The sequence below is a fragment of the Phyllostomus discolor genome, chromosome 3 (genome assembly GCF_004126475.2).
Source record: "Phyllostomus discolor isolate MPI-MPIP mPhyDis1 chromosome 3, mPhyDis1.pri.v3, whole genome shotgun sequence".
NCBI lineage: Eukaryota > Metazoa > Chordata > Mammalia > Chiroptera > Phyllostomidae > Phyllostomus > Phyllostomus discolor.
In genome coordinates, this window is record NC_040905.2 from 195,321,838 (window position 1) to 195,341,437 (window position 19,600).

The 19,600-nt window shown below is 43.6% G+C and overlaps 1 protein-coding gene and 1 non-coding gene across 2 annotated transcripts in view; both read right to left on the reverse strand.

Moving 5' to 3' along the window:
- Window positions 1-212: 212 nt before the first annotated feature.
- Window positions 213-19,600, reverse strand: part of SVEP1 (sushi, von Willebrand factor type A, EGF and pentraxin domain containing 1) — a 160,777-nt gene continuing 141,389 nt past the window's right edge. Inside the window, exons 42-48 of the mRNA XM_028528876.2 lie at window positions 16,549-16,725; window positions 15,133-15,309; window positions 12,080-12,250; window positions 10,458-10,553; window positions 8,479-8,574; window positions 6,293-6,386; window positions 213-598 (exon numbers count right to left, since the gene is read on the reverse strand). Of these exons, the coding sequence (XP_028384677.1) occupies window positions 577-598; window positions 6,293-6,386; window positions 8,479-8,574; window positions 10,458-10,553; window positions 12,080-12,250; window positions 15,133-15,309; window positions 16,549-16,725 (833 nt within the window). The 3' untranslated portion in view covers window positions 213-576. The remainder of the gene's footprint in view (window positions 599-6,292; window positions 6,387-8,478; window positions 8,575-10,457; window positions 10,554-12,079; window positions 12,251-15,132; window positions 15,310-16,548; window positions 16,726-19,600) is intronic.
- Window positions 5,969-6,071, reverse strand: LOC114513962. The gene has a single exon (XR_003685891.1). It is a non-coding gene; the product is annotated as a U6 spliceosomal RNA (small nuclear RNA).

Sequence of the window (19,600 nt, forward strand, 5' to 3'; positions counted from 1 at the left end):
GGTTTGGTAGTTATTATCTGATTAAGCAAAAGGAGACCTTCACTGTTACACGTACTGTGAAGAAGATGGAACTAGAAGGAAGGCATCTTTTTTATTGTAATTTCTCGGTACACTACACGTGATCCTATATGATGCCAGAAGTGTGGACGGAAATCACTAGTCCTCCTCATCGTTCTGTGGTTACCTCACAAAATGGCACTTATCCAGCAAAATATTATTTAGTAGCAAAATATATTTTAATTGAAACATATTAAGTAACTGAATAAAAATGTGTACCAGGAACTTTCCCAACAGACAGCAGAGTATGTACACTTTGTGAGATGGAGCAGCATCTATTTAACATATTTTTATATAGAAAATACAGGCATATTTAAGAATGGAAACATAAGAAAGTACACCACGAGGAATAACAAAGTATAACACAGAATAAGAAGGCAAACCCCCATCGACAAGCATACTGAACAACACAACACCCAGCACCGGGTCGGCATGTCTTTGCACAAGTTCCAGGATGCCCGGGGCTCTGCCAGGAAGAGATGATCCTGCTTTCAGGAGAGCTGGTTGGTTGTGCGGTGGTTAAAACCCAGGCCTCCTTTTCCTGGAATGAAAAACAAAGCAGTTCAACAGAAAAGACTGAACTGAAGAGGTAACGGCCCCTTTGGGGCTGATTGAAACGGGACTGAAAGCCTCAGATACCTGGGCGCCATCCCTGGCGTTGTTGGCATGCATGGTAGTCATTTGTTGAGACAGCCGAGGGGCATGAAGAACACATGCTAACTTATGAAAGGATCTGAGGATCAGCGGACCTGGGGGTTAGTCCCGGCTCTGTCACTAGTTCCTTGTCTGATAAAGCGCTCATCTATAAACTGAGGGGTTTGGGCATCACGGACCCAAAGGCCTCTTACAGCATTACCAGTCTACAGTTTTTATTTAACGGTGTTTGTTTAGGGGCACTTTTCTGAAGAGGCACATTGAGATCAGGGGAAACCCAATCTCTTCATAAGGACTGAACTACCTTGGGAACACCGCCAGGTCAGTCCTACTCATCAGGAGAGAAAGTTACTGGTTGAGGGGTTTGATGAACGCTACGGGGCATTTCTTCACGGGCTGTCACAGGTGAGCAGAAAATCACTCCATCTGACAAGAAGCATTTACTGAGTGTTCATTTGTGTGCCTCTGCTAAGTACGAGGGACACAGTCTTTTAAGTACTCAATCTCATGGGAGAGAAGAAAATAAAAAATTATTTGTAAACATCTGTTGTTTTGATTTCTCAGAAAAAGCGTTCTCCCCCTCTCATTTCAGGGAATTATATTCCATCTCTCTTTCTTCTGGGAATTGCCAGCCTCCTCTCCCCTCTACCCAAAGATGAGGTAAAAGCTTAGACAAAATGCCTCTTCACGTTAGTACCACATAACCCAACCTGGGGCCATAGTGGACTGACCCACGGCGGGCCCCCGAATCCGTCGGGCTAGTAGGTTCTTCTCCTGAGTTTTTAAACTGGGTCAGAGCACACTATTGCTGTGGACACTGCAGTATGACATGTAAAATGTGGGAGCTCCAAGGAGCTCTGTCATTCCACGTGAGCTGAACGGCAGAGAAACCCACTCCGCAGCGAGAGAGAGAGCATGGAGCAGACGCTGGAGAGAGGAGGTGGGACAGGAGGTGGGGAGGCTGCAGGTGGCTTTCAAGGGCTCAGTCTGACCCTCCTGGTGCTCAGTCATCCCACGTGTTTGGGCTCCATGCAAGGTCCCTCTATTGTGACAACGCATGCCTTTCTTTGGTCAGGCTGCATAGAGCTGCGACTAGCGAGTCCTAACTAATGCAGACCTTCTAGAAAAATGGGTTGCAGTGTAAGTGGGGGTGGGGTGTGGAGTGGCCCAGTCCCCTGGGTTGAAGTTGGCCTTTCCTTGAATGTGGGATAACACTTCTCGGCTTCATTTGCCACATTTTTTGGATTTCTTTATCAAACTTTTGCATGAAACGTAATTTTGTTCTCTTTGTTAGACAGTATTTTCACATAAGTTGATAATCACCATTCCCCTTGTCAAGGAAGTCCCCTTTGGGAGTGTTTTGATGTTAGGAAACCACACACACTCTGGGTTTCCTTTTCTTGTCTGGAGGAATTGAAATAGAAAGTCTAAAATTATAAGGATGTTATAAATACTTCCTGTTCCCTTTTGAGTCACTGTCATTCTTATTTCTTTTATCTTTCCTTTTTTTCTCTTTCTTCTTTTCTCTCATTTTACCCAGAAATTCATTCCACTTTTTAAAAACTTTTTTCAACTCTACTCTCAGGTAAAACTATCATCTTTGCCTTGGAAGCTTCTAAGTACACTTGTATAATCCAAATGTGCTCTTTGGGGTTCAGTTTATTTTTTTTCTCTCTGAAGAGATGGCATATGCTGAGATGATATGAGGAAATTCATTGGCACAAGGCAGATTTTTCTGTTGTTGTTAATTAAGCTTGCATTTAAATAGAGTTTTGCCTTTGGAAGTTGACTTTGACATTCCAGTCAAAATAAAAGGAAATGAAAAAGAAGAGTTGTTTTCAGTTAAGTGAATTTCCCATTTTTAAAAATGAATGTGGAAGTAGACCTTGTTTTTAGTGAGTCCTGTACGATGGAAGCAGATGTACATTATACAGCTCCAAGTGATATAACGTGATGATGTATACTAAGAGTCTTAAAGCTGGTAACATGCCAACATTGCAATATTTGTGAGGACAATATTATAATATTGAAAATATTTTATCCATGGCACAATATATCTGACATTTCCTGAGGTTTAGAAAAGTTTAAATCCTGAGAAAGAAGAAAGATCAAAGCTGGAGGCATCATACTCCTTAATTTCAAGCTATATAACAAAGCTATAGTAATCAAAACAGTATAGATTGGCGTAAAAGCAGATACATATATCAATGAAACAGAATGGACAGCCCAGACATAAACCCATGCCTACACGGTCAATTAATTTTCAACAAAGGAGCCAAGAATATACAACAGGAAACATAGGCAGTAAGCTCCTTGACACGGATTTTGGCAATTTTTTGGATTCAACACCAAAAGCTAAGGCAACAGAAGCAAAAATCAATACATGGGACTACACCAAACTAAAGTACTTCTGCACAGCAAAGGAAACCATCAATACAATGAAAAGGCGACCTACTGAATGGGAGAAAATGTTTGCAAATCATTTATCTGGCAAGGAGTTAATATCCAAAACATATAAAGAACTCATATAACTCAACAACCAAAACTGAACAATCTGGTTAAAAAATGGGCAGAGGACCTAAGTAGACACTTTTTTCCAAAGAGGACATACAGATGAAAAGCTCAAATTACTCATCATCAGGGAAATGCAAATCAAAACCACAATGAGATATCGTCTCACCCAAGTTAGAATGGCTATTATCAAAAAGACAAGAAATCACAAGTGTTGGCCAGGATGTGGAGAAAAGGGAACCCTTGTGCACTGTTGGTGTTATGGTGGAATGAACGGCCGGAGGGGAAATAAAGTCAGGATCCTCACCATGACAATCTAACAAAGAACTTAATACAGGAGGCTAAAAGCAAAAGCTCACATGCTGGCCCAGTAACCCTGAGTATGGCTGATAAGGCTGGCAGGCAGCTGGAACAAGTGAAACTATGATACTGTGGGAGGGTGGAGGGCACCCTTGAAAGTCTGTGTGTATCATCTCCACTAGCTGGGAGAAGGAAAACCTTGAGACTTTGCATTCATCCCAAGGCCTGGAAGAGAGAAGGAGTGGGGGACTACAGTGCCTAAAGGAAAAACCCTGTAAGACAATTTTAGTTACCTGCTTCCTGTCACATCTACAAAATAAGCAAATAGAGTCTGGAGCAAGATCAAGATTTCAGCTAACAGACTCCCACCCATACCTACGTTTAGGTGGTCACGTCTCCCCTGGAAAGCTAGTACCACTTTTACCCGCCAACCAAAATGTGACTTCTTCACCCCCACCCCACCAATTATGTAAGTCCTCAGAACAAAGGACTCTCCTCTCTTGGCCTCGTGGCTCTCTTGCCACATGGGGGACCCTTGGCCAGCAGGCCTCTGGCTGGGGGGAGGCCCTTGGCGACCACTTTTGGCCACCTGGCTTCTAGCCACTTGGCCCCTGGCCATCCAGGTGCTGGCCACTCAGCCTCTGGCCACCCTACTTTTGCCACCCCTGCTCTAGCCACCCTTGCTTTGCTGTCCTATTAGAACTCAGCATTAATGAACCTTGCTTGCACATTAGTAGGCTCGCTGGCCTGGGATTCTTTACTGTGTTGGCCAGAAGAACCAAGTTTCTGGGAGCTTCTCCCGTAACATTGGTGGGAACGTAAATGGGTGCAGCTGCTATGGAAAACAGTACGGAGGGTCCTCAAAAAAAAAATGAACTACCATATGATCCAGCAGTTCCTCTTCTGGAATATTATTCAGCCATAAAAAAGAAGAAAATATTGCCATTTTCAACAACAAGGATGGATGCTGACGGTATTACGCTAACTGGCATAAGTCAGACAGAACAACAAATACCGTATGATTTCACTCAAGTGTGGAATCTAAAAAAAGCACAACCCGAGCCCTGGTTGGCGTAGCTCAATGGATTGAGCGCGGGCTACGAACCAAAATGTTGCAGGTTCGATTCCCAGTCAGGGCACATGCCTGGGTTGCAGGCCACAGCCCCCAGCAACTGCACATTGATGTTTCTCTCTCTCTTTCTCCCTCCCTTCCCTCTCTAAAAAAATAAATAAATAAGATATTTTAAAAAAAAAGCACAACCCAAACCAAACTCATTGGTACGGAGAACAGACTGGTGGTTGCAAGAGGTGAACGTGGAGGGCTGGGGGTTGGTGAGATGAATTAAGGAGGTAAAAGATACAAATATCTTGTTGTAAAATAAACGAGTCACAGGGATAGAATGTCCACCATGATGACATTAGTTAATAATCTTATACTGCATATTTGAAAGTCGTTAAGAGAGTAAATTGCAAAAGTTCTCATCACAAGGAAAAAACGAACTATGTATGGTGATAGATGTTACCTAGACTTGTTGCAGTGATCATTCCTCAGCAACATACAGATCAAATTGTTATGTTATACACTTGAAACTAATATAATGTATGTCAACCAATCATTAAAAAAAACCCCCAAAACCTTAGCCCTGACTAGTGTGGCTCAGTGGATTGAGCGCCATCCTCCAAAGCAAAAAGTTGCAGGTTCAATTCCCAGTCGGGGCACATGCCTGAGTTGTGGCCCAGGTTCCCTAGTTGGGGCCTGCAAGAGGCAACCAGTTGATGTATCTCTTGCACATTGATGTTTTTCTCCCTTTCTTTCTTCCTCCCTTACCCTCTCTCAAAAAAAAGTAAATAAATAAAATCTTAACAAAATTTAAATTATTTTTGAACTATTTTTCCTTTGACTTTTTAAAAAACAATTTTGTTTGTTTTTAGAGAGAGGGGAAGGAGGGAGAAAGAGAGGGAGAGAAACATCAATGTGTGAGAGAAACATTGATTGGTTGCCTCTTGCACATGCCCCAACTAGGAACCAGGCCTGCAACCTAAGCAAATGTGCTGACTGGGAATTGAACCCACAACCTTTTGCTTTGTGGGACCATGCCCAACCAACTGAGCGAACCTTGGACTTATTTTTGTGATGATCTTTTCTCAACTGTATTTATCTAGTTAGAAATCAGAAACCAACTGACAGAAAACATATTTACATAAATTTTCTTGTGGACAATCAAGTACTGAATAAGTGTACACATTACAAATATAAAACAAAATATCTGACTTTGGAAATAAATAATCCTTACCAATTTCAATGCCATTTTTATTGTAACTAGCAATGCAAATGCATGTCAGTAAAATGTATGGGGTTTATTATCTACTTTACATCCTTGAATATAAAGAATACAATCTGCTATTCAAGAAGGCAGTTAATTTATTTGTTTAATCCTTTTTGTGGAAAAATATGGAATGCTTCACGAATTTATGTCATCCTTGTGTGGGGTATGCTAATCTACTCTGTATTATTCCAGTTTCAGTGTATGTGCTGCCAAAGTGAGCACAAGATTATTTATTTTTTGAGATACCAGTTTTATGTGTCAGTCCTTAACTAGTATTTTGTTGCCTTGCTTGCAGTTCAGATTTAGAGAGTGTACCTCAGCATGGGTATTTTTAGGTACAAAATGCTCACACGCACTAAAGGTACCTTCGGGGTCTTGAACAACGTGACTTGAATTTCGATCTCTTTACGTTGTAGAGAGACATTAGTGTGTGGCCGTCTTACCTGGAACAGTCATGTCCGGTCCAAGGCAAGGGACAATGGCATCGGTTTGGTCTTACGCATCTTCCGCCATTTAAGCAGGGAGACTGGCAAACAGCTGGGAGAAAAAGTTCATGCATTTATGTAATTAGTACTTAGCAATTCTGAAGATGCCCACAAAAGCAAGTAAATAATACTTGACTCTGTTTTCTGCTCCAGCCACCGGCATCCCTCATAGTCTGTGTGCATGGCGCACTTCGGCCCCTTTGCGTGACCTCACGTCATTAGTTGGTCCCACCTCCTTTTTTCCTTCCACGCTGGTCAATTTTCATATGAAGTCCCAGGTTAAGTTCTAATTGTGTGTTGAAATCTTTGCTGGTAGATTTCAATGTGAGTCCAGTGATTTCTCTCTTAATACTTTTATTTATGTGACTAATCTGACATACTATTTTGCACAGTGACTGTACATCTCAGCTGGACTGCAAATCTCTCGAGGGAGCCAAGCACTGAACCCCAGTGAACTGAGTCATTATATCAGATGTCAGCTCCTATGACAATAAATCAGGTGCATGGGTTTTCTAAAATGACAGATGATTCAAAGTCTGTTGTGTTTGTGAGGACACACAGTTCGTGATTTTTACTGGCTTTAATTGGAATTATGGAACCTGGAATAGAGTTAAAAATTAGCCACAGATGAGACCCTGAGTGAACGCCCAAAGATTTACTAGAAAAGCATCTTTTTCACAAATCCAGAGTCTCCTCACTGAACTCTTTTCATTTGCACAAATCTATTTCTTAAAGAACCTAAGGATGCTGAAAACTGATGAAGACCTAACACCAGCAAGTTTAACGGCTCTAAGAGTAAGGAGAACCCCCTACGGGAAGACAATAAAATGCCTGTTGAGAGAGGGCTGAAAAGGAGAAACATTTTGGTCTTTATTTCAGCCTCATTGTAGTTTGGAAAGAAGGGCAAGCTTCCCCAGGTGAACAGCTTGTCTTCAGGGAGATAGGAGTACATGTTACTTCTTACTCATTCACTCATACAGCATGGGGACCATGCCCGCCAGAGCCAGGCACTGGGCTGAAGGACAGAGGACAAGAAATGAAACATTAGTCTTTGCCCCAGGGAGCTCTCTTGGTGGGTTAAGAGTAAGAGCAGGCCAACAGAATGCATGCATTTGTAATACAATAAAAAGAAAACTATGGAACAAAGCAGGCTTAAAAATAGCAAAAAATAAAACCCAATCATCTAAAACCAATTCTCCATAAATTCTGCTTGCTAATATTTTAAAAAAATATGGCTCCCTTTCAGAAGCATGATGATTTCATAATGCAGGGCTGTACTGACAAATTGGTCATTAATTTCACTTCCCCGTCTAAAAGTTTACCATCTTCCTCTGTCCCTACACCCTGGGTGTCCTCAGTGTTTCATTCTGAGCCACCTTCTTATGCCACGTGTCTTCTGCAGCCTTGTTTTCCCCACGAATGTCTTCCCATGATGACCTCCATCTTCTATCTTCAATCTAGATGTAGCTCCTGGGAACCTCAAGCATCATCCAGCAGCCTGTCGGACCTCCCCCTTGTACAGTTGATGCCCCCTCAAAGCATGGCGATACTTCACTCCATGTCCAGATCTCCACCTGCCCCTCCTGGGGCCTCTGCCTCAGTAAATGGCACCATCACCCCTTCAGGGGCCCGAACCAGAAATACCAGTGTCCACTCTTCTGAGACCGTCACTCTCACAATACAACCCATAACCAAGCAGCACTGATTCACCTCCCTACCTTCTCCCAAACCTGCCTTTTGGATTATCATTTCCCCAGACTCTATTACACCTTTTGCCAATTCTGCTTTGACAACTTCCTCACTGGTCTCCCTATTGTAAGTCTTGCTTTCTGCCATTTTCCCATACTGCTGTCAAAACCATTGTTCTAAAAGAAAATCTGGTGACATGTTTTTCCTGCTTAAAACCCTTCAGTGGCTTCGGTGGCTCACAAGACATAATCCAGCATCTTGAACTTGGCACTCAAAAAAAAAATTCTTCTAAACCTCTGCACAATGTTTTTCTCTACTTTCTGCAGAACAGAGCAGACGACATGAAGGCGGCTGACAGCTCAGTCCACTCGGACGCCCTTCTCTCCCACACGACCCCGAAAGGCGCCTCCACGGAGCCCAGTCACCAAGACGACGAAGCACGAGAGGAGGCCCACCTGTGTGACAGCGGGACCCTGTCCAGCCAGGCGTGCAGCTGCACTGGTAAGGGGCCACACAGCGACCACCGTTCAGACAGGGCAGAATGCATATGGCTGCAAAGAGATGAAAAGAGATCTGATGAAAACACGCACACTCATACATGTTCATGTGTTCAAAAAATCTTCTCTAGGAGGAGCATACGCTTGTATGAGAATCCTCCTGTGTGTGTTCTGTTCATTAGTCGGTGTCACTGGGGAAAACACAACGAGGAGACTAACTCCGCCCCTTAGCCTGCTGCAACGACTAATGCCAAGTTCACTCTTTTGGAGAGGACACGCTGTAATCAATATCTGCTAAGTGCTTTGCTTTCCCTTCACAAAGTAAGCAGAATGTTCTCCACTTATTACAGTTTCAAGTTTCCATCACAGATTACATAAAATGCTCTAAGAGGGTTTGGCTGCCATGGGGCTCTCTTCTCGCCGTGAATTAAATGTGAGAGTGGGAGTCGGATGGGCTGCCCTGCAGGCTGCGGGCAACACCTCGGCAGTGAGGGCAGAACTCGCTCTTTATTTCCTTGGAGCCGAGGCCTGGTGGTGACTAAACCCAGCCTCTCCTACACCCTCCATGGTACACACTCCTCCTACTAGAAATTACTGAGCAGTTTAGAGAGGCGTAAGTCTGTTTAAAAGGAGTGAGATTGTCTCTTGGTTTGCTACTCAACGCATGGTTCTCAAACCAAAAGCATTGGCATTATGTAGGAGTTGGCCAGAAATGCAAAGTCTCAGGTCATGATCAGAGTGTGTATCTAACAACATCTCCCAGATGATATCTGTGTGCACGTTAAAGCTTGGGAAGCCCTGGTCTGATCCGGGCGGGCAGGCCCATGCTCAGCGAGCTAAGCACGGCCAGTTCTTAGCGTACCCCAGGGTAAATGTCCCCGAGTCTTTGGACCCTTGCCATTACAGCAGGTCAAGTGTGGCAGCCCTAAGTGGGAAGGAATGATTGGGGAAAAGAGGAAGGAAAAATGTGATTTCTCTTCTTTCTTCATGAAAATACTTGCTTTAGTGAGTTGTTAGTGGCCTGCATTTATTGCCATGTTATATTTTCCTTTCTAGATTAGTTAAAGTAGCTACAACCTAAAATCATTTTAGAATCTCATAAAATGTCTGACCTTAGAAAAAACTGCTGGAGACCAATGGCCAGCACATTAATGGCTCAGCATGATTCACGTACCCCATGCCCAAAGAAACGTGAGATCATTATTCCCCATGCCACTCCCAAAGAAATGTGGAATCATTTTATCCTCAATATGCTTTTTAAAAGTGTGGTTTAGACATTTAAAAAACATTTAAAACCACTTATTCACAGTCTCCTGGAAGTTCAACTTGAAATCTATTATTACTATGAGAACCAAAATTCTATATGAATTTACAGTAATATGTCAATTTATTAATTAACATCGACACACAAATTTATATATTAGTAAACAAATGAATCCACATTAATATATATTGATAATATATTCACATATATTATTAATACATTAATGTATATATTAATTTACATAGGTACAGGAGTGCCCACTTTCCTTATTCCCTTCACTGGAAACAATGAGAGAGAGAGTGCATGGCGAGCTGCAAAGTACAGTGTTAGGCAACGCCATGAATTTACAGCTGCAGCAACGAGTGGCAGAGTACATAAATGGACTCGAGATGAGGGAAGGCCAAGGCTGGGAAAACCTTTATTATAAGCTCCTTCCCGAGAAGACCCTGAGAAATCTGCGCAGGGGGCACGTGGAGACGGCTCTGACAGACCTATTCTAGTATCTCCGGTAACTGCCCAGCATGCACAGGTCAGCCCAAGCTGCTGGGTCTGGCCTGCTAGCGGAGAAGCAAATGAATTCCTGCCACCAGTGAAGCCAGTCCCTAGCAACTCGGAGGTGGCAGCTTCCAGGCAAACGGTCAGGACTCAAAGTAAGACTACAGGACAGACTCACGCTCTTCACACAGGCGCCCCATCCAGCCGTCTGGACAGGAACAAGCATTTGGGCGCTGGCAGACACCTCCATTCTGACACGGGAATCGACAGACAGCTGTAAAAGAGGCGGGATGGTCACACATCTGAGGAATTACGGAGGGGGGAGTGTCAGAAAATAGGACTGCTCAGTCATGTTGCTTAAGCTTTAAGAAAGAGAAACAAAACCGAATCTCAGGGTTTGGTTGGGGGTGACCACGAGGGGCTCAGGAGGGCCACAACCAACCAAGGCTGGAGCATTCTGAGAGCACGGGTATGGAGGCTTTAGCAATGTGGAGACTCGGGGCAGGAGGGGAACGGGCGGTCTATACAAGGAATGACACAGACTTTGTGGTCTGGACCAGGGGGATGCCCCTTTTAGAAGGTTAGCAAACGCCTTTCCAATGACGGCCTTTGACGACCAGTACACTTAAAGAGCACTCTTTGGTGCTGCACTGCCTTGGGGTGTCTTAATCAGGAGAAGCACCAAGAGCAAACAGCCACCACACGGCTTTCGTTGCGTTCACTTTAACCAAAACCTGGGCTAGTCCTTGAGGAGGCCACCTCCTCGGCAGCCCTCTGAGGAGAAGGTTGCAATTTCTTGTATCTCCTGTGCTGGCGATCTCTTATCTCACTGTTGCTTCCAGACAATTAATCTCCTTGGTCCTGTGATAACCTTTGCCACTTTTCAGGCTCGTGCTGTCCATCTGTGGGCTACCTCAGTTCTCCCTGTCCCGAGTCATTAAAGACTTCGGTGTTTTTACCCCAAATCCAAGTCTGACCATTGCCCGTGGGGCCACGTGGACAGCCCACCCAACAACTTGATTATTCTTTTAGTTCCTTGGTTATGTCTGTCTTCTTCACCAGCATAGTTTCTGGCTTTCAGTAAATACTTGTAGAATGAATGGAACAGTTATTGTGATGTGTAAAATAATTATTAGTAAAGTGTCAGTTTTAGAAGGCCATACTAGAATGCCTCATTATCTATCTCTTTCTACTTTGCAGAATTGCAAGCCTAGAATCTTTTTATTATCCCAAGATTGTATTGAACACACACACACAAGTCATCCTTGGGTTTGAAAACTCCATCCAGCAAAGAGAGACGGCAGTGCCCTTGTGAACACGGAGGGCTGGCCGCCAACCCCAGCGTAGCCAGGGTGGCCATGGGGGTGGGGTGCTGCTTCCCTGGGGCCGCCGGGTGCCTCTTGCTTCACACTCTGCCCATCGGTAGGCTGCTCCAGCCCCTATGGGCCTGGGGCCTGCCTAAGATGTGTGGGTAGAACTGAAATTGGAGTGTCTAAGAGGTGCCCTCCTGGCCCAGACAGGACACAGTTCCCCTCAGCAGCTGGGAATACTCCTGAGATTCGGAGAGAAGACTTGTCTGAGGAGCCATGATGGGCTCAGGAAGGGGCTGTGTGCTGGGCCAGAGTTCCGTGTGCCAGCTTTCAGAACTCGAACCCACAAAGTTAAGCAAGATGACACAGACGTTAACATTTAAAGATGAGGAAAAATGCAACAGCACGCGTACTAGTATCACCCACACGAGACTTCCCTATCCTCTCCCTATGGCTTCACTAAGAAATAACCATGCCAATGTTTCCTCACCTCTGCACACAGGAGGCGACGTCCAGTTTCCGCTCTTCAGGCACACACGCCTGAAGGAGCCCTCCATCATGTACCCACCGTAACACGAGTAGATGATCATGTCCCCGTACTGATAATGGATGCCTCGAGGAATTGCGTTCTGTACGTGACTTGGTAGACCGCATGAGATTTCTGCAGGAAAACAAACAAACAAAACAATTAAGCCTGTGCTACTAACTCAGCCAGTGGATGTAAAAGAACACAGTCTCATCTCTCAGACTGAATCGATTTAAAGAGCAAAAATGAAACACATAAAGGTGACCTTTTTACCTATAAATATCTAAGAGATACAAGGAATTAAAAGCATAAATTGCTGCTGTGTAGAAAAATTCAATGTGCAAGATTCAAACATTTTTTGTCTGTTTCAAAGGTTGAAGCTGAGTTGTTTTATACTCAAGGCATCTGTGGAAGGCCAAGAATAAGGTCTTGTAATTCAAAAACAACATGGCTGCAACATAACTTCGATATTATTAGTCACTTATCAGATTAGAAGAAAAGAAGCATGAGGATTACTTGCCATCCTTTATTTTAGAAGAAAAACCACTAATTGCAGTACTGCACATTCCATCAGGGCTGTTTCAGTAGTACCCACAACAGTGCCAGACATGCAACAGGTGCTCGATACATATTTGAAAAGTGAGCAAATGAATGAACATTGTCTCTAGCCTACAGATGCTACGTTTACAGCCCTTGATGAGGTCTATAATATGCAAGGCTTCATAGTAGCTTCCCTCATTTCAAGACTGTAAAGCAGTGACGCTCTGCTTTTGGAATGTGTTAGACTGAATAATAATCCAATCTTTTAAATGTAATACGTATTGCATATTTCAATAAAAATGTTTATAACTGATTTGGCTTTGAGAATTTTATGAGGGGCTTTGAGAGACCTAGAGCTACTCTGGGGTGGCTCACAAGACCAGGGCTGGACTGGAATCAGGACTCTCATCACTATATAGTTTGCACACATCTAACTCAAATGAATCTTCACAAACAGGCTCCTGAAGGTCGCTTCGTGGTCATGATGCTGTTCAAAACTTTTCAGAGGGGATGATCAATTTGTACCATCTTTTTAAAATTTCTCTTCCTTCCCAGGTGGATAAAAATATTAACTCAATCAGTTGGCTATCAAATACATAGTAATGTCTACTACGTATCAGAAACTGTGCCATAGGAAAAATGAGTAACTAGTTCGAATTAGTTCAATTTAATGTACACTGGTAATGTAACACAGATTACGATGACTAAGGTGAATATCACTAATTATGCTTCGGATTGTGAGGGTCGGAATTACAGCGCAAGTGGCTTTTGGACGAGGCTGTAGAGTTTGAATGGATCAGAGAGAAAGAGCTTGCACGTGGGGGTGGAGGGGAGCGCATGTGGCAAGGTCACGGAGAACGGAGAAAGGATGGGAGGTGATTATCAAAGCATGGACCTCAGACCACCCACATGGGCACCACCTTGGCTTATTAAAAATGCAAATTTATGCATTTTCCAGCTTATGAGGCTGCATCTTACATAGTTTCCCTGGGCGATTCTCATGTATATTAAATTTTAATACTTGATTTGTAGGACTATGGGACAGGAAGAGGCAAAAAGAATGAGGAAAGTGGCTGTTCAGGTTCTTTGGGCAACACATTTTGTTCTAAGCCAAAGACTTCCAGTCTAACAGAAAATGTAAACAGAGATTAGGATAACAAACAGTAGCAGAAATGGTCTCCTCTCCAAGGCGACCCTGACCCTCCCAGGAACACTGAGGAATCCTGAAGCATGCGCCAAAGGGACATTTTCGATACATGCTTGTCTCTCCCGCTCTCTTTCTCCCGGTGCCCTGACTGACCCATGTGAGGATGTGGGGGCAGAATCAGGCCTCTTGCAGTACGCTTTGCTGGAGCACCATAAAATTCTAATGCCGCAGGAGGCTGCCAGTTGGAAATTCAAGGACTTGTGCCACTGGTGTGTCTCTTACCAAAAGGAGATATTGCTAATACATATCACTTCACTTATTCTTCAAAACAAAACCTGTAAGGTAGGCAGTGCTACTGTTGCTTGAACTGAGAACCCTGAGGTTCAGGGAAGTTAGGAAACTAGCATAAATTTAGAGGTGGAACGCTCTGAGGATACAATTCAAAGCCAGGTCTCCTCTGAGCCTATATTCCCTGTGGCCTTCGTACCCACGTTTCTTATCTCCTTAACCGAAGGGCAAGTGTCCTGAGGAGGGAAGCCATTGCAGGCATGATAGGCTCTTATACTATGTAGCCCAGTGCCTTGCATCTGGTTGGACTCAGTGAACATTTGTTAACTGATTGCTGGAGAGGGAGCTACCTTGGACTACAAGGAAGGTGGCGGGCAGGATGTTGGGCAGGAGGGATGCTTTAAGTGCAGAAACTGTCAAGGGTTGTAATGAGGCAGCAAAAGATGCTATAGAATGCATGTTGTATATCAACACGGAGCTAGCCCCGAGCTTCTCAAATTGTGGGTCCAGCACCTGCAGTATCGCCATCAGCTCCACCTGGGAGCTTGTTAAAACTGCAAACCCTCAGGCCTCATTCCAGACCTACTGAATCAGGAACTGGAGTCCCCTGGGGGGCAGGGGACAGCTATCTGTTCTTAAGAAGCCCTCTGGGTGGTTCTCAGCAGGCTCCAGTTTGAGAACCACTGTGGAATAATTTTTGTATTGCAAAGCATGAATAGCAGATGAAAGGACAGCTTGGGGACTTTTCCTTGTGGAGGAAAACTGTATTTTAGATTTAACAATAGAAGATTTAATCTCAGAAGAGCGCACCTCAAAAATTTGCTCAGTGCATCCTGGTCAGGTCGGTTTTAGCCTGGTTCTGGAAACTTTTAAGGTCTGGAATTCAAAGGTCTTTTTTAAAGAATTTTTCAAACTATCAACATAGAAGCTGATAAGCATGATAAGACAGAGATCAAAACATCTGCTGTTAAGTTACCCGCCTGAAAATAGTCTCACAAATTCTGGACTAACGCGGTTCACTGGGTCCCACCTGCCGACTTACTTTTGCATCTGGCACTTGTCTGCGTCCACGTCTCGTCGGGGTTGCAGGTAATGATGCCCTGGCCCTGGAGCAGGAAGCCCTCTTTGCACTGGATGGACACATTCTGGTCAACGTAAAACTCCCTTTCAGAAAGCACAGCGTTCTCGGGGATGACAAAAGGGACAGGGCATGGATTTGCTGTTAAAAAGAAAAGAAAACACTTACTGATGTTTTCTCTCCTTTCCTCCTTTATTCCTTTGAAGGTGGACTGTGAGGCCCTGTAGGAGTTGGCCTCTAAGTGACAACAGTATGAGGCTTAAAAAGATAGAGCTTCCAACATGAAACACAGACTTGTCTGGCATCCCCACGAAATTATTTGGGAGGATAACATTAGATAAGATCTGAAAACACCACGTTATTCAACCACTAATGCAGGGTCCTCAACCTCTAAGATGGCAAGTTCAATAATTGTCTGCTTACGGCCAACAGCAGTTTTCAGACTGCTTTTTGATCAGCATCAAGGAAACAGAAGCCATGCCAGAAACCAAGGAGTGCACTGAACACTCCCCTAACGTTGGAAGAATATTTGAGAACAGAGAGTGAATGTTTCCACTGTCACTTGACTTTCTTTCACTGAGCATCCCTGAGCAGGAGGAGCCAGAGGGGCATCAGGCGTACCTGATTTACGTGAGCGGAATATGACTTCGCACCTGGCACTGCCAGAGACAGGGTCTCAGAACCTAAACAAACTGCAGAGTTTGCAAGGCTTAGGGACAAAAATGGGTTCATTTTTCTAGGTCTACAGGAAAAACAGGAAGGGACAGTGGAAGGATTTCTTTTACTGAAAGTGTGTGACACATGCATCAACACATATTTCAAGCAATTACAGTGCCTTTGATTTTTGGTGGGCACAAAGGAAGTCTTTGTGAGGGAGGAAGTCCCCAGCCGAATCCTGTGGGCCCGGTCACTGCAGTGCCTAACACCCTGCCACAGAACCGGAGCTCTCTCAGCTGATACCTTGCTCATGAATATGGTTTTCTTGCCAGTGGTGATAGCTAATTACCTTTATGTACTATATTTATATATACTTATTCATATTGCACATGAAACATATTTTCTTCCTTCACCCATTTCACATCCCCAAATTCATTATACATGCATTGATGTCGAATCTTTTTCATTAAGTTGCAGTTTCCCTTAGCACCTTCAACTTGCATTCGGCCAAGGAATCTGACAAAAGCTGATTCTCGGCTGAGAGATTTTAGACAATACAGATAGGTTTCTGAAAGACCGCATGGTATTTGGTTCGGGTACACACAGACGGCTTTCTCTGGGCCAGTCTCGTTTATCAGAGGAGTTCCCTCCTCTGTATTTTAGACATGTGTGGGCGAACTCTTCATGACACTGACTAAAGCGTCTCTCAAAGTCAACACACACGTTTGCAGTGAGGAGCTGGGTGGCTCCAGGTCCCGTTTTCAGTGCAATGCACCTCGGGCGCCCCCTCCAGGCTGTAGCCTCTGTTGCAGGAATACAGCACTCTGGGCCCAGTGGTGGTGTTTCCGACCTCTTCTGCTTTCCCGTTCGGGAACACCAGGGGCACTTCGCAACCAGGCTCTGGAACGTAGAAGAAAAAGGGCTCACGTTAAATGCTTCACCCAATTCTCTTTGCTTCTTCTGCGATGACTTTTAAAGGTACTCAATGCACCATATAAAATATTATAGCTTACTCATGTGTGAAGCACCATGATGCACATTGATAGGAGAAAACCCCTCAGCATGCATAAGTTTTATAGTAATACACGCAGGCAGTTAAAGATTGCTGTTTTTTCCCAATTCATTCTAGCTGTCTTTATGGGTGTTGCCACCTTTTGTTGTTAACACAGCTGGGGTTCGGATGGGCAGGTGGGTCAAACAAAGGAATTCTCATTTGTGTTTTCCATGGCAGAGGAGTTTCCAGACTTGACCAAATTTATTTCTTACAACTGCAGTTGACCAGCTAAAATACAGGCTATCTGGTTAAATCTGGATATCAGTTAGACAGCAAGGAAATTTTTAGAATAAGTATGCTACATATTTATATTAAGAATCGTTTTTAATCTGAAGTTTAAATGTCATTGGGTGTTTTTTTTTTTTTTTTTTTTTTTTTACTACATCTACATCCTTACAACAACTCAGAGATTATCTCATTTCGCAGTCGAAGAAAAGGGAGGTGAAATGATTTGATCAAGGTTATTCTACGTGTAAAGAGAGATAAAAGGTAAAATTATTAGAAGGTGAAATATAATAGGAGAGGATGAAGAACAAGGGAATCGTGGGCACAGCTGAAAATCAGGTAAGGAACACTCTCCGCACCTCCCGTGGATCTAGACCCTGTCCGCTGATGGCAAATTCCCGTGTCGTTACAGATCATGGCTGAGCACCCATGAGAAACATTGCCCACAGGGATGTGCCGGTGGACAGCAGGATCATCCTTGCTAGAATCTGAAAACATGGGTCTGAGCCTTAATTTTACGAGCTTGGTGAAGGCAGAGGGGGCGGTCTAGACCCATGATTCTTGGCCTGGGCTGCACGTTATAGTTCCTGGGGAGCTTCATGCCAAGGGCCCCGTCCCAGACCTAATGAATAAGAATCTCCATTGTGGACTTGCTTTTGGTATTTTTTTCTGGAAAGTTCCCCAAATGATTCTAATGCTCACTCAGAACTGAGAGGCCCTAGGTTAGATGCTAGCTGACTTCTTTGGGCTTCTTACAGCCTGGTGAGTACTGGGACCATGGGTGTGAACAGTGGCTGTACCTGGCATGTCCTGGGAGCTTTAAAACCACAGTGCTGTGGGGCGCCACCCTCGGAGGTCTGATCTAACTGATACAGGATGCAGACTGGTCAAGGGATTTTCCAAAGCTCCCCAGGGTATTCCAATGTGCGGAAGGCTAAAAACCACGGCACTGCTTCTCAAACTGTAATGTGCATGGGAATCATCTAGGGACCTTGCTAAAATAGCAGCTTTGATTTGGTAGGATTGGGGTGTGGCCTGAGGTTCTGCATTTCTAGCAGGATCCCAGGTTACTGCTAAGGCTGCTGGTCCTATGGCTGCCCTTTGAGGAGCACCAGCCTAGGGAATCCTTCTGACTTGAACGGGCTTCCCTGAAATCTGATGGATACAGATAGCAATATATTTAATAACTTAATAACTATTATAGAGGGATCTTTCAAATCAGGATGCCCAGTGTGAGCATTATTTCCCCCCCAAATATTTGTATTTTTTATATGCCTAGGAAAAAAACCACACAATACAGTACATCAAAATATCAAGAGTTTTTATCCCTGAGTGGTGGGATTAAAACTATTTTTTTCTTTTTGCGTATTTGTGCTTTTAATATTTTTGCAAAGAATGTGTATCATTTATTTAATAATTAGAAAGAAAAAGAAAAGAAAACCACTGAAAATAATCGCATTCAAGTACAGCTTTGTATTATTTTGCATTTCAGAGAGAGAAATGATAGTTACCACTGACACTGTAGTTTGATTTAAGCCTGCTGCAAATTGAAACGATCCCTTCACATTTCCTAGGCAGGCACACTCATTTCCTTTTCATTCCCTACTCTCCTCCCTGCACACGCACACACTTTCTGAGCATATGCAGTTGGGATAAAAATGCTATTATCGGGAATGCCCAATGATGCCTTTCTGTGACTTCAGGTGTTATTCAATGTTTTTTAAAAATATTTTCCTATATAATATTTATACAACTCTTTGAGAACCAAAAGATCGTATGTCCTCCTTTGAGTTTCAACCATAAAATATTTCTTAAAAGACTTGAGATTCTATATACATGAAATCAACTGGTTAATCTATCCCAGAGGACTCAAATGCTTTGAGTCCCAGTGACAACTCTGCCACCCAATTAATTTACGATACTGGGCAGGTCACCTTACCTCTCCTAGCCCCCTTACTCGTTTAGCAAGATGAATAAATCTTACTCATCTTGATGTAGTCCCACCTGGTCCTCCTAGATCACCTGAAAGGTTGCTTAGACTCGATTATTTAAAAGGCTCCCTCTAGTTTGAGAATTTGATGACTCCCCCAGGATTATTAAGAGAAAAAATATTTAAAAGCTTTCCACATTGATGGACTTCTAGAAATAAAGACTGCCTTTTGGCAGGGGAATCCTATGGACCATATACTGGAATGGAGTCACGTGAATTAACCCACATCTGGCTAAACACACTTGACTCTTTTCATAAAACGAGTTCACGTAAAATTCCATGAAAATGTGAACATTCATTTACTTGACACGTGAGCTAACATCACTTTAAGATGTCAGTATTGGTCAGTACTGTCACCCAAAACCAAAAGACCTGCTTTCTAATTTATAATTATTTGCGGGGGGAGGGGGGCACACAAAATGCAAATAAACTCAATAATTAACTAGTTTCTAAACACGACGTTTGCCATTCCAGAGCTGGTCATCTTGTGCTCCATTCTCATGTAA